This window comes from Triticum aestivum, chromosome 3A (assembly GCF_018294505.1).
Source record: "Triticum aestivum cultivar Chinese Spring chromosome 3A, IWGSC CS RefSeq v2.1, whole genome shotgun sequence".
NCBI classification, from domain to species: Eukaryota; Viridiplantae; Streptophyta; class Magnoliopsida; order Poales; family Poaceae; genus Triticum; species Triticum aestivum.
Window position 1 is genome coordinate 720,724,259 of NC_057800.1, and position 14,313 is coordinate 720,738,571.

At 43.7% G+C, this 14,313-nt stretch overlaps 1 protein-coding gene and 1 pseudogene across 1 annotated transcript; one reads left to right on the forward strand and one right to left on the reverse strand.

Moving 5' to 3' along the window:
- Positions 1 to 4,680: 4,680 nt before the first annotated feature.
- On the forward strand, positions 4,681 to 8,227 carry LOC123059431 (cysteine-rich receptor-like protein kinase 10). Its single transcript, XM_044482006.1, has 7 exons — positions 4,681 to 5,637; positions 5,906 to 6,016; positions 6,115 to 6,296; positions 6,908 to 7,118; positions 7,195 to 7,432; positions 7,534 to 7,684; positions 7,765 to 8,227. The coding sequence occupies exons 1-7, from the start codon at positions 4,704 to 4,706 to the stop codon at positions 8,074 to 8,076; spliced, it is 2,139 nt and encodes a 712-aa protein (XP_044337941.1). The 5' UTR covers positions 4,681 to 4,703; the 3' UTR covers positions 8,077 to 8,227.
- Positions 8,228 to 8,985: 758 nt separating this feature from the next.
- LOC123059432 (cysteine-rich receptor-like protein kinase 10) lies at positions 8,986 to 13,482 on the reverse strand (annotated as a pseudogene).
- Between the last annotated feature and the right edge of the window lie 831 nt (positions 13,483 to 14,313).

A 14,313-nucleotide genomic window follows, 5' to 3' on the forward strand; every position in this document is an offset into this window, starting at 1 on the left:
CCTGCTTTTGTATTTGTTGTGGTACCTTACCTGCTTATCCTAAACTGCTTAGTATAGGTTGGTTAGTGATCCATCAGTGACCCCCACCTTGTCCTTGTTGCCCCTGCTTCATCATTGAAGACCCGATCAACGGGATTGAAGACCAGGCCCCGACACCGCACATCACTTTCCCCTTAGTTGCTCGACACTGCTGGGTTACTATCGAGTGCCGAGGGTGAGACCTCTACAACACTTCTGATGTTAACCCTGTAGTGTAGCTATTCGGTTGTGGTCATCGAGGGTGATTCCGCCTTAACCACTTCCGATACGACTCTGTCGTGCAACCCCTCAAGTGTGAACCTCGGGGGTGATTCCTCTTACGTTCACCTTGATGATTACATTGAGTGGAGTTCACCGGGGGTGATTCCTCGGGTTTTCCCCTTGATGTTTAGACACACAGTTACTATGATTACTATGACTTTACACTGAACCATGTTACTAAGGACGGGTCGACCCTGAGGGGTACCCGCGCGAGCATAATTGCGAGTGATGTGGAGTCGGGTTGACCTGGAAGGTGCTCGAGAGATAATTACGAGGCGTGGCCGGGCATTCTTAGCCCTTGCCGCAAGTCCTCGAGACGGGGCAACGGGGTCACATCTTTCGTGAGTCTCTGCTTGTTACCACGCGTTCCTAATCCACTATGATTTGGATATTTGATCCGAGGGGCCTCTGGCCTGATAGCACTAACCATCACGTGGGCATAGTATGGGCGTTCTGCGTCGTGTACATCAGCCGAAGCTTAATAGACGTCAGCGACGGAGCGGCGCGCGCCGGGTTGGACTGGTAAGCTCCTGCCTTTTTAGGGAGGTAGCTAGGTCTGCTCACCGGCCGCCCACACAACGTGCAGGAGTTCCCGGGGCGATGGCCCATGACCCCTGGGGGCATAGGTTTAGTCCGGCGTGCTTGACCTCTCTATTAAGCCTAGGTCGGGTTGCGGCGTATTGTTTGGCCGAGGCCGGGCATGACCCAGGAAAGTGTGTCCGGCCGGAGTTAATCGAGCGTGGTGGGTAAGTTGGTGCACCCCTGCAGGGAAGAAAACATCTATCGATAGCCTGTCCTACGGTAACAGACACTTGGAGTTGTATCCCGATCGATACAACTAGAACTGGATACTTGTGATGAGAATTGGATTGTGATGAGGTGATAACTGGATAGTATGGCTCTGGGATTTCTTTCTCGCAGGGAGTCGAGAAAGGATCTCTGGCCGAGGTTGATAACCCTACTACTAATTTACTTTATGCTACTCTACTCCCTCCTGTTTGCTGCAAGATGGTGGTTTCCAGAAGATGCTAGTCTTCAATAGGACTAGGCCTTCTCTCTATTCTGGCATTTCTGCAGCCCAGTCCACATATATAGCCTTCCTTTGATAATGTTGCATATGTAGTGTAGATCCTTGCTTGCGAGTACTTTGGATGAGTACTCACGGTTGCTTTGCTCCCCTTTTCCCCCCTTTCTTTTTCTTTCCGGTTGATGCAACTAGATGTCGGAGCCCAGGAGCCAGATGCCACCGCCGGTGCCTACTACTACGTGGAGACCGCTGACGACCAGGAGTAGTTAGGAGGCTCCCAGGCAGGAGGCCTTGCCTTTTCGATCGTAGATGCTTTTGTGCTAGCCTTCTTAAGGCAAACTTGTCTAACTTATGTCTGTACTCAGATATTGTTGCTTCCGTTGACTCTTGTGTATTCAAGCTTATGTATTCGAGCCCTCGAGGCCCCTGGCTTGTAATATAAAGCTTGTATTATTTTAATTTGTGTCTAGAGTTGTGTTGTGATATCTTCCCGTGAGTCCTTGATCTTGATCGTACACATTTGCGTGTATGATTAGTGTACGATTGAATCGAGGGCGTCACAGAGACGAGAAGCAACGCACGGTCGAGAAGCTAGAAGTGATCAAGAAGTGATCCTGAAACTACTTACGTTCAAGCATAACACCAGACCATGTTCACTTCCCGGACTCCGCCGAAAAGAGACCATCACGGCTACACACGCGGTTGATTCATTTTAATTAAGTCAAGTGTCAAGTTCTCTACAACCGGATATTAACAAATTCCCATCTGCCACATAACCTCGAACACGGCTCTCAAAAGTTTATACCCTGCAGAGGTGTCCCAACTTAGCCCATCACAAGCTCTCACGGTCAACGAAGGATATTCCTTCTCCCGGGAAGACCCAATCAGTCTCGGAATCCCGGTTACAAGACATTTCGACAATGGTAAAACAAGACCAGCAAAGCCACCTGATGTGCCGACAAATCCCGATAGGAGTCGCACGTATCTCGTTCTCAGGGCACACCGGATAGGTCAAGCTACGAGTAAAACCAGCCCTCAAGTTGCCCAGAGGTGGCCCCACAGGTTGCCCATTTTGGACCAACACTCAGAGGAGCACTGGCGCCCCCCAGGGGGTGTTAAAATAAAGAAGACCCTTGAGTCTGCATAATCCAAGGGAAATGTATAGGTGGTAGGTAGGCAAATAATAAAACCAAGGTTGGGCCTTGCTGAAGGAGTTTTATTCAAAGCGAACTATCAAGGGGTTCCCATAACATCCAACTGCGTAAGGAACACAAAATCAAGGAACATAACACCGGTATGACGGAAACTAAGGCGGCAAGAGTGGAACAAAACACCGGGCATAAGGCCGAGCATTTCACCCTTTACCAAGTATATAGATGCATTAAATAAATAAGAGATAATAATGATATCCCAACAATATTCAGGTTCCAACATGGAACAAACTTCAACTTCACCTGCAACTAGCAACGCTATAAGAGGGGTTGAGCAAAAGCGGTAACCTAGCCAAACAACGATTTGCTAGGAAGCTGGGTTAGAGGATTGACATGGCAACATGGGAGGCATGATATAACAAGTGGTAGGTAGCGCGACATAGCGATAGAACGAACAACTAGCAAGCAAATATAGAAGTGATTTCGAGGGTATGGTCATCTTGCCTGCAATGTTCTCAGAGTTGTCGAAAGCTTGATCCTCGTTAGCGTACTCAACAGGTTCCTCGTTCACGTACTTGTCTCCCGGCTCTACCCAAGGCAAGAACACAAGTAATGGAACAATAATCAATCACGGTACAATGCACAAACAACATGATGCAATACATGGCATGATATGCAAGATATGATATGCAATGCATATGCGTGCTCCGGAAGGGAAAGAATAATCAAGGCATCAACTTCGCAAACCAAGTATGCCGCTGGAAAGATGAGATAATTTCGGTTGAAATCGATATAAAGATCACCGGAAACGGTTGCACGGTTTGCAAATGACAAGCAAAATAAGGATGACTTAAATATGCGATGAACAGCATGATGCCAGTTAGAATGTAACAAAAAACTAAGCTACTGCACTCCAACATAGAAACAAAACATATGGAAGTGATGTACAAGAGATGCTTGACAAAACATGAACACTAAGCTACGGCTAAATCACACTAGAACAGGTTCAAACAAGCATGACAAAAGTGCAAAAGATGTCACCTTCACAGACTTAGTAAAATTCCAACATGTCAAAAACAACATCAGGAAGCAATATTTAGAGCAAGCAAACAACATGCTACAGGAACATATCATAGCAAACAAAGAAATGGCATGATTCTACTAAATGCATAAAACAAAAGCCCCTTACTGAACATGAGCCAAAAAGGCACAGAAGATATGATGGCATCCATGTAAACATAGCAAGTTTTATAAACAGATTCAGAATTAGAAGAATTTCAGGACATGACAGAAACATATTCATGATAGCAACTTTGCATGCTTGTGGCACTCATCACAGTACACTAAATTACATGGAATAAATACTAGCATGGAGTAGGCATGAAAATGAAGCTAACCATGTGCCATGCAACCTCATAGCATACTTGAAATAAATCACACAAAAAGACAAAACATCATCAAGATGCAAAATGACATGTTCATGAACTTGCTCAAATGCAAAAACTAATGCCACCACTGGATTATGTGCGGCGAGTGTGTCGCAAAAATGTTTTTTTAATAGAACGCCACTGAAAAAAATAAATACTATTTCCTCTGTAAATATTTCTTTGCAGAGGGACTACTACTACAATTTTACCACCAGCTCGTTTTCCTTGGTCTTGCGTCTACATTTCCATTCCGCCGCACAGCAGACACGGTCGACGCAGACCCACGAGAGCCTAGTGAGGCAGCAGGTCGGCACTACGAGACGGACGGGAGACTCGTGGTGGGTCAACGAGTCGTTCTCCTCCTTGTCCTCCGCCGCCGAAGTTGAAAAAGAAGTCCACTCCGCGCCGTCCTCCACTGAACCCTCATCTCCATTCCCACCCTGCTGACTTATCTCTTGGCCGCGGAGGCTACATTGGCTGGCGAGCGACCAGGAGAGCGGAGCGAGCACTAGCGGAGGTCGTGCGCCGGCGACTTCATCGTTTTAAGGCAGTTCCTCCTGCAATGCAGAGCTCTGTGGAAGATAAGCCCCGATCCATCGCTTATTGATGATCCACGGTTACTACAACTTGGGTCTTGGGGAGGTGGATCTCCTCAAGTCTTCCAGTTATCTACTGACTTATTGATGTATGCTGGCGTTTTCCAGTTCTCTACATTGTTTTTAATTTTCATTTACTGATTATGTTCTTGTTCTATAACATTTTTTTCAGAGCTCCTCAGTTTCTACAAGTTCCCTGACGATGCTGTTCCTATCATCCGTGGATATGCCTTGTCATCCATGGATGGCCATGGTTATCCTCCCCCTCCTCCTCGTGCTCCTCGTGCCTCTCGCCGCTGCCGAAACTTGGCCATTTTGCGGCAACAGCGGTAACTATGAATCAAATAGCACCTACAAAGCCAACCTCAGGCACCTCTCGTCCACCCTCCCAAAGAAGGCAGCAACCAGCACCACCCTCTTCGCCACCGACACCCATGGCAATGTTCCGAATGTCATCTTTGCCCTCGCACTCTGCCGCGGGGACTACAACGCCTCTGCCTGTGAGGGCTGTTTGGTTACCGCCTTCCAGGACGGACAGGAGAACTGCCCGAACAGTAAGGACACCACCGTGTACTACTATGGTAATCCTTGCATGCTCAGGTTCTCCAACCAGAATTTTCTTGCCACCACCGTCAATGACAAAATACACGTCATTGCTGTGAGCATGGAAATGCCGCTCAACACCTCGATAAGAGATGACTCCTTCAGGTTCTTGTTGTTCACACTTCTGAACAACACAGCTCAATCGGCTGAGAATAGCCCCAGGAGGTTCACCACCTCGCGGTTAGATGTCAGCTCCCTCCCGACGGTCTACTGCCTTATGCAGTGCACGCCCGACCTGACCGCTGATGACTGTGCAGCCTGTTTCCAGCCTTACCCCTCGTTAACGTTCAGGCACATGGACGGTAATAAAGGTGGTCAAATTCTGGGGACACGGTGTAGCATGAGGTACGAGATATACCCATTCTTCCAAGGGAAGCCCATGCTGCGTATTGTCAGCTTGGCATCTGCAGTTCCGGCGATCAACAACACCTTGCCGCCAGTTACAGTGTACCCGCACCTGCCGTCACAACCGCAGTCACCGGTTGCGGCACCATCACATCCGGAGGCGCAAGCGAGCACCCAAGAACTTCATGGTATGTAAATTCTCATCCTTCCCGGCAGATCCTTGGTTGGACATGGCACCACGCTTCAGTTAGATTCATTAATATAGGAAACATGTCACACATCTTGCGTGATACAAAATTTTTATTGGAAAATTCTAGGAAAAGAACTTTCCATTTTCGAAAAAAGAGTCAACTCCCTTTGTCTTTCCGTTGAGTGACGATGCATGCAGATCACGCTGGAAGGTACTTATAATTTTATATTTATATGAAAACTATAGATGAATTCGTGTTTTTTTAGGACGCAACTCACACCGGAACGCGCTGCGGATTATTGCTATTGCAGCTCCATTACTGTCAATATTTCTGTGCTTTATCTGTTGCATTGTATGGATGACAAGACGAAGAAAAGGTTTGTTGTTATCACGATTACAACATTGCTCTAAAAAACTACCGCTCATTTATGTAGTCGGCATTAACGTTGTATATTTGTGTGTCCTCTCAATTTAGGAACTGATATCTTACACGATCAAGCTGCCACGAATAGGCTGGAAGAAGACGCATTGGTTTTGAGATTGGAAGACAAGAGTTCAGAGCTCACTCTCTTTGAGTTTTCTGAGATATTGCATGCTACACACAACTTCTCCAAAGAAAACCTACTTGGGCAAGGTGGTTTTGGTCCTGTCTACAAGGTAAATGCATTGTCCAGGAAAGATTCAATCAATATTCTTTCTAAAAAATATATTAAATCACGATTGCCTAAAAACATCCGCATATATTTAGTTATTTACAGTAGCGTTGTTTACAGTAGCCCAAACTATAATTAATCATGCTATGATGTGCTTAGTTTTTTAACCTACCTTGGAAAATAATCTATATATATATACATTCCAATATCTACAATGGCAGTTATCATATAATTTATCTTGTAGTGATCCATGACAAAAAAAAGTGAAGCCACACGCTTTCCATTATATTATCGATGCCCTAGAATGAAAATAATAATAATGTAGACAGTTGCTTGATAAACATATAGTGTATATAGCCTAAAGTCCAGTTTTATATTGTATCTCAACCAAATATGATTAGCACAAGTAACCTCATACGGGGCCTTAAACTAGAAAGAAAAATTTAGGAACTCTTGATAAACATGTTTATTTTGCCCTAAAATGCACTGAAATGGAATATTAAGACAATGTATTGGACATGTGATGTTGTATATCCCACTCCCATGGATGGCATGTGATTCATTTTCTACAATTTCGATAAAATATGATGCCTCCGGTTTTGTACATATTTCCAGGGCCAATTACCAGATGGAATGGAAATTGCAGTTAAAAGGCTTGCCTCACATTCAGGACAGGGTTTCACAGAATTCAAAAATGAAGTTGAACTTATTGCGAAACTACAGCACAATAATCTGGTCAAGCTCATAGGATGCTGCATTGAGGGAGAGGAAAAACTTTTGGTGTATGAATATTTGCCAAATAAGAGCTTGGACTTCTTTATCTTTGGTATGCACAATGTAGGTTAACCATTATTTTCGATCGTGTTTCTGCCATACTATAAAATGCATTCTCTAACGTGCAGATGTTAGCCAAACAACTGTGGTTGATTGGAATAAAAGATGTGTGATAATCGAAGGGATAGCCCAAGGTCTACTGTATCTCCACAAGCACTCTCGGTTGCGCATCATACACAGGGACCTTAAGGCCAGCAACATTCTCTTGGACCAGGGCATGAATCCCAAAATTTCTGATTTTGGGCTAGCAAAAATTTTCAGCTCCAATGATACTCAAGGAAGCACAAAGAGGGTGGTGGGAACATAGTAAGCATATGGCACGATTAATTAGAATACCATTAATCAGATGATTCATCAACCTTTAAAATTTGACATAGTATTTTACTTATGCTTCTAACTCATTTCAGTGGTTATATGGCTCCGGAGTATGCATCTGAAGGCATTTACTCGATCAAATCTGATGTGTTCAGCTTTGGTGTCTTACTTCTCGAGATCCTTAGCGGACAAAGGAATTCTGGTTTCCATCAGCATGAAGATTTTCTTAACCTCCTTGGATATGTGAGCATTTTGCAAACTCTCAAACAAATATGTAAATTATTTGTAAGCCGAAGTATTTTTTGATGATAAATTATCTGCAGTCATGGCAGCTCTGGGAAGGAGGAAGATGTTTTGAGCTTCTAGAAGCATCAATTACTAAGGAGATCCATGCAGCGGAGGCTAGGAGATACATTAACATTGCACTAATGTGCGTACAAGAGCACGCAGATGATCGACCGACCATGTCAAATGTCGTTGCGATGTTAAACAGCGAGAGTGTTATTCTTCCAGAGCCTAAACATCCAGCATACTTCAGCCTAAGGGTATCCAAGGTAGATGAATCGGGTAATAATGACGTACCCGTCTGCAGTAATAACGACTTAACCATCACTGAGGAGCCAGATGGCAGATAGTTGATCACCTTGCTTCAGTTGTTAATTGAAGTGCTACCAATCAGACAGTAGGCAGGCAGACCAGGTCAAGTGAATTAGGGCAGACCAAGTAAGCCTATCATATTTTGGTTATGAAAGGTTGCCGACCGGCGTATCTGTGTAGCGGTGTATCCTGCGGTGAATGAAGCTCTGCCGGTATGCATAGGCTGTAGACTTTAAAGGAAGACTTGAAATCCAAAGGATTTCAATCTGATAACAGATGTATTTTTCCACTGGTGGCTGCTGCTGTAGACTTTAAAAGAAGACTTGAAATCCAAAGGATTTCAATCTGACAGCAGATGCATTAACTGAATCCTGCTTGGTAAAGTTGCATCTATATGCGTCTTCCATGTTTTCTTCCATTGGCAGGCAAGGCTAACTAGAATATTGGTATGCATGTTAGTATCATGGAAACCTTGAGGCCATAACTGATAAGGTTCCGGTGCTGCAGTTAATATGTTCGAGCACGTAGTAGTTCAACACCGTTACGAAAATAAGCATTTCCGTAGAGTTGTCATGATAAAACAAACATGAAGGGGATCTTTTTGGTATTTATCCTGCTAACAGTCCATAAGTTCATCGACCGTACTACTCATTGCTACTAAGAATATGAGTTCTTAATTTAAACTTTGAAGCAAAATTTATGTGGCAAGTTTGTACCTTCCATGAGTTAAGTAGTTATGTTTGTATTTTATATTATTTTAATCATATAATATGGAGTTTATAAATATATATTTTGGGTACTTTCAACAGACCAAATATGATGACCTTGCAACCTGCTAGTTCTTTCCAACAGCACATTGTATTTTCTACTGTTTTTATCGTTTATAATAATTTGCTTGTCTTGATATATATGTGCAATTCTTGGGTATACCAAACAATAAGGTGAAATATATTAAAATAAAATATATTGTAATTATTTAGGACCCAATATAGCATCTCAACTACGGTAGATACAATGAGTAACGACATCGACCAAAACATCCATACCGGGATAGATACACTTTGTAAACGTCTCAATGTCTTGTAGACACGCTTACGTTGCGCCTCTATGAGTTTTGATACAGTGCATGAGGACGCGCCCCTAAGCACTTTACATGATGACTACACACATGTAGGGATGAAATTAAGTATCTTCAGCAGATCATGTAGCGATAACATCTAGAGTTTGGTGTGGATTAGTGTACAACTCAGATGTACCAACTGATACAAAGTTATCAACTATCTTCCATCTGGCTCTTCGGTGATGGTTACATCATTATTACTGCATGGAACAACCTTAGATACTCTTACGTTGACGTGCGCAGGAGGATTAGGCTTTGGAATAATATCGCTCTCGCTGTTTAACATTGCAACAACATCTGACATGGTGGGTCGATCATCCGCACTCTCTTGTACACACATTAGTGCAATGTTAATATACCTCCTAGCCTCTGTTGTATGGATCTCCGTAACAATTGATAATTCTAGAAGCTCAAGCCATCTTCCTCCTTCCCAGAGATGCCATGACTGCAAGAAGCAAATGAACCATTTTCATCACATACATGATAAAAGAAACTTCTGTCCACAAAATAATACACTCGTGCGCGAGAGTTTAGAAAATGCTCACATATCCAAGAAGGTTAAGAAAAGTCTTCGCATTGATGGAAACGAGAATTCTTTTTTCCACTAAGGATCTCAAGAAGCAACACACCAAAGCTGAACACGTCGGATTTGATTGAGTACATGCCTTCAGATGCATACTCCGGAGACATATAACCACTGGAAAGAGTTAGAAGCACAAGACAATATTATATCTAAAATTGCAACATGGTACATGACCTAAGAATGGTATTGTAGGCACTATATATATATATATATATATATATATATATATATATATATATATACTATTCGTCACCCTTGGTGAGGAATAGTTATTCTTCACCCCCTCTCTATTTTGACATCAATGCACCGTATTTTTACGTTTCGTAAATTATGTCTTATTTCATACATAAAAAGAGAAAGTAAGAAAATATGAACTCTCCATAAAAAATATTTTATATTACGTAAAATTACGAATATAAAAACATAGTGTAAAACATACATAAAATGTGATTTTCCTGGTCTTATAACCTACGTTTTTGTTTTTTTATATAAAATTTTACGTATTGAATCAATATGCATGTAACTATTTATATTATAAATGTAATTTATTTAGAAAGCGATCGTAAGATTACCTCGGGCGAAGAATAACTTATTTTGCACCATGGGTGATAAATAGTAACACTATATATATGTTGTAATTAGTAAACAAATGTGTGCTTACTATGTTCCCACTACCCTCTTTGTGCTTCCCTGAGTGTCATTGGAGCTGAATATTTTTGCTAGGCCAAAATCAGAAATTTTAGGATTCATGTTCTGGTCCAAGAGAATGTTGCTGGCCTTGAGATCTCTGTGTATGATGCGCAATCGAGAGTGCTTGTGAAGATATAGAAGACCTTGGGCTATCCCTTCGATTATGACACGTCTTTTTTCCCAATCAACCAAAGCTGTTCTGTTTTCATCTACGCATTAGAAAGTGCATTTTAGAGTATGGATGAATCACAATCCACGGAATAAAAACTACAGTGTGCGTACCAAATATAAAGAAGTCCAAGCTCTTATTGGGAAAATACTCATACACCAATAGTTTTCCGTCTCCCTGAATGCAACATCCCAAGAGCTTTACCAGATTATTGTGTTGTAGTTTTGCAATAAGTTCAACTTCATTCTTGAATTCTGTGAAACCCTGTCCTGAATGTGAGGCAAGCCTTTTAACAGCAATCTCCATTCCATTTGGTAATTGGCCCTGCAAGTATGTACAACAATAAACTGATGCAACATTTTTTATGGAAATGATATAAAGAGGTTTACTTGCCATCCATGTGAGGATATAGAGCATCACATATCCAATACACGTTCTTAATATTCTGTTTCATTGCATTACTTCTGTTTCCATTTGAGATTCAGTCCACTGTCAAAATAGGGCAAAATCAAATAAACAAGTTTATCAAGGTTTCCTTTTTTGTTTCAGTACATATATATATTGGGCGTGCACACATGAATGTACTGGTTAGTGACAAGCCAACTCGTAGCTTTAAGCTGATCGTGATTTAATATATATCTTGGAATGAACAGATGCTCTAATCTTTTCAAGACAATGTATTTACCTTGTAGACAGGGCCAAAACCACCTTTCCCAAGTAGATTTTCTTTGGAAAAGTTGTGTGTAGCTTGCAATATCTCATGAAAGTCAAAGAGTGTGAACTCTGAACTCCTCTCCTCTAATCTCCAAACCAGTGCATTTTCTTCCGGCCTATCCGTGGCAGCTTGATTATTTATGTTTACCTTCCCTAAATTGATAGAAATATACAGCATTAATTTGGGGCTCAAACCTGGCAATCTACATCAATAGGTGGTAGTTTTTTCTTTAGAGGAACGTTCTGGTGAATAAATCTTCATGGCAACAAACCTTTTCTTCTCATCCATACAATGAAACAGATAAAGCACATAAGTATTGACAGCAGTGTAGCCACCACAGCAATAATAATCCATAGCCTCATCTTGCCTGATTTGTGTCCTAAAAAAGTATAGTTCATGTAAATAGAAACGAATTCATTTAGTGACAAGGACAATGAAAAATCAGCTTAAAGGATGTGCCCGCAAGGTTGAGAATTCCACATACCGTTATGTTCTTGGATGGTCGCTTTTCCCTCCGGGGGTGGCGCCGGAGCTGGTGGCTGTGAGTACACGGTAGCTGGTGTCGTAGTGTTGTTGATCGCCGGAACTTCAGGGGCCAAGTTGTTAATATGCAGCATAGGGTCCCCCGGGAAGAATGGGTACATCTCGTACCTCATGTTGCACCGTATCCCCAGAACTCCGCCACCTGGCCTTCCGGCCAGGTACTGGAGTGTACAACTCGAGACAATCTTGAAACAGGCCGTACAGTCTGCGGCGGTCAGATCCGGCGTACACTGCATGACACAGTACAGCGTCGGGGAGGAAGCGACATCTATGCGCGAGGTGGTGAACCTCCTCGAGCTATTCGCGGCCGATTGAGCCGTGCTGTTGATAAGCGTGAACAATAATCGTTGGGTGATGTCGGCGTTTGTCGTAAAGTTCTGAGTGTTCTGGAGGATGAGTGTTTCATCGAGGGTGGTGCTGGCGAGGAAATCCTTGTCGGAGAACTTGAGCATGCAGAGATCGTAGTACACGACGGCCTCCTTATTGTACGCGCAGAGCTGCTGGAGGTCCTGAAAGGCGGTGGTCACGCAGCTCTCGCAGGCGGAGGCGTTTGAGTCCCCACCATGGATTTGAATTTCAGTGGGCAAAAATTTTCAGCCCCTACCGAAATCACTGAATTTCATTTTTCAATTCGGCCAAATGACCGAAATTATGATTTGAATTTCGCCTGAAAACCTACCAAAAATTGATTGAAAACTGGCTGAAAATTGTGTGAAATTCCAATGAAATTTGAAATTTCACTGCAGAAAAACAGAATATTCAGGGAAAGACTGGATGAGCAACTGCGGGTTCAGCTAGGCCTACAACGACGGGCAGATGAGCAGTGCCGTGGTGGTGGCCGGTGTGCTTTGTGATGTGGCGTCCTCGCGGCGACGCAGATTTGACGCGTACGACGGGGAAGAGTGGGTGGCGGGCTGGGTGGGTGAGCGACGCGGAGACGCAGGGAGGAAGGTGCAAGGGGGAGGGGATGCGCGAGAGCGGAGCTTGCTTGGCTTTGACGGAGGAGGAGCTCGAGCCTCCGGCAACGGCGCCGCCGGCGGAAAAGGGGATTTTTTCCTGGATCTGGCGATTTAGGGTTGGAAGTGACGGCACGGGAGAGGAATATACCCATTCGCGGGCCTCTGGGGGGCATGTTTGGGCCTTTGGCGCGGTTTTTTCCCGCGCAAGAAGGCACTGACGGGAATTGATTTTGGGGGCCGAAAGTGTTGAAATTTTTTGGCCGAAACGCTATATTTCAATACTTGCTGAAATTAGTGAAATTTCAGAAATTTCACTGAAAATTCATTGAATTTTAAAACCATGGTCCCCACAGCAGAGCGTGAGGGCGTAGACGATGTCCGGAACACTGCCGGTGATGCCGGTTGCGAAGAGGGTGGTGCTGGATGCTGCTTTCTTCGGGAGGGTTGAAGAGAGGAGCCTGAGGTTGGCTTCGTAGGTGCTATTTGATTTGTAGTGGCCACTCTTGCCGCAGGATGGCGGCGTTTCGGCAGCGGTGAGAGGCACGAGGAGTAGGAGGAGGGGGAGGATAACCATAGCCATCCATGGATGAGAAGGCGGATCCATGGATGATAGGAACTTCATCGCCAAGGGAGGAGCTCTCAAAAAACGAGACAGCAAAATTACGTTAAGACGGCAACATAACCAACTACTCCACTAAAAACAATGCATGGAACTGGAAAACGCTAGCTGGCATACCTCGAAGCTCCACCTCCACAAGTTCTAGTTAAGTCTGGATCATCAAGACAGCATGCTAGTGCTGGCAAGAATTCGCAGAATTCGAAACCTGTCGAGCTAGAAGAATTATGCTCTTTTGTTTGCGGCATCAGGCCATCAGGAGGTGATCATACACAAGGAAGGGAACACCACCATCCATTTGATCAGCTCTGGTGATCAGGTTCTAAATATCACGCTGCAAAATTGAAGATGTTAAGCATCAGAGATGTGTGTGCTCGACAATTAATAAGAGATCTAATGCTTTATAAAATATCAAAGTTCAGATGTCATAAGTAGACATTCAGACATCAGGGATTAAGCTGGAAGTTCAGGAAGTCTACTCCAAGTCATAACAGGATTAAGCTGGAAGTATAGAGTCTACTCCAAGTCAAAACACGCATGGATAGAGGCACCCGAAAATTTTCAACACAATAAAAAAAAATCTAGCCCCGCATTTTTTTAAAGAATTCCAAGGGCTTACCACTGGATTATGGATTGGGAATGCAGATAGTTCCTTGAGGCCTATGGATTTATCGATCGGGGCTTATATATCTAGTACGGAGCTCTGCGTTGCAGGAGAACCTGTCTTGAGCAATGAGAAAACGGGGGCGGGGGAGAGGTGGTTCATACGGGGCTTACCACTAGAACTCTGGAAGCGGAAGGACGATGTCTGCCCTCCTCTCCGGGACGTCATCGCTGGCGCTCGTCAACGTAGCCTCCACTCCAGATGGCGCAGCCAGGA

What these genes read in the sequence shown, in the direction of transcription:
- LOC123059431 (XM_044482006.1), top strand. Translation starts at nt 4,704, where the DNA reads ATGCTGTTCCTATCATCCGTGGATATGCCTTGTCATCCATGGATGGCC. An exon ending in GATGACAAGACGAAGAAAAG is followed by an intron (nt 6,017 to 6,114) that starts GTTTGTTGTTAT and finishes CTCTCAATTTAG; the next exon opens with GAACTGATATCTTACACGAT. An exon ending in TTCTTAACCTCCTTGGATAT is followed by an intron (nt 7,685 to 7,764) that starts GTGAGCATTTTG and finishes AATTATCTGCAG; the next exon opens with TCATGGCAGCTCTGGGAAGG.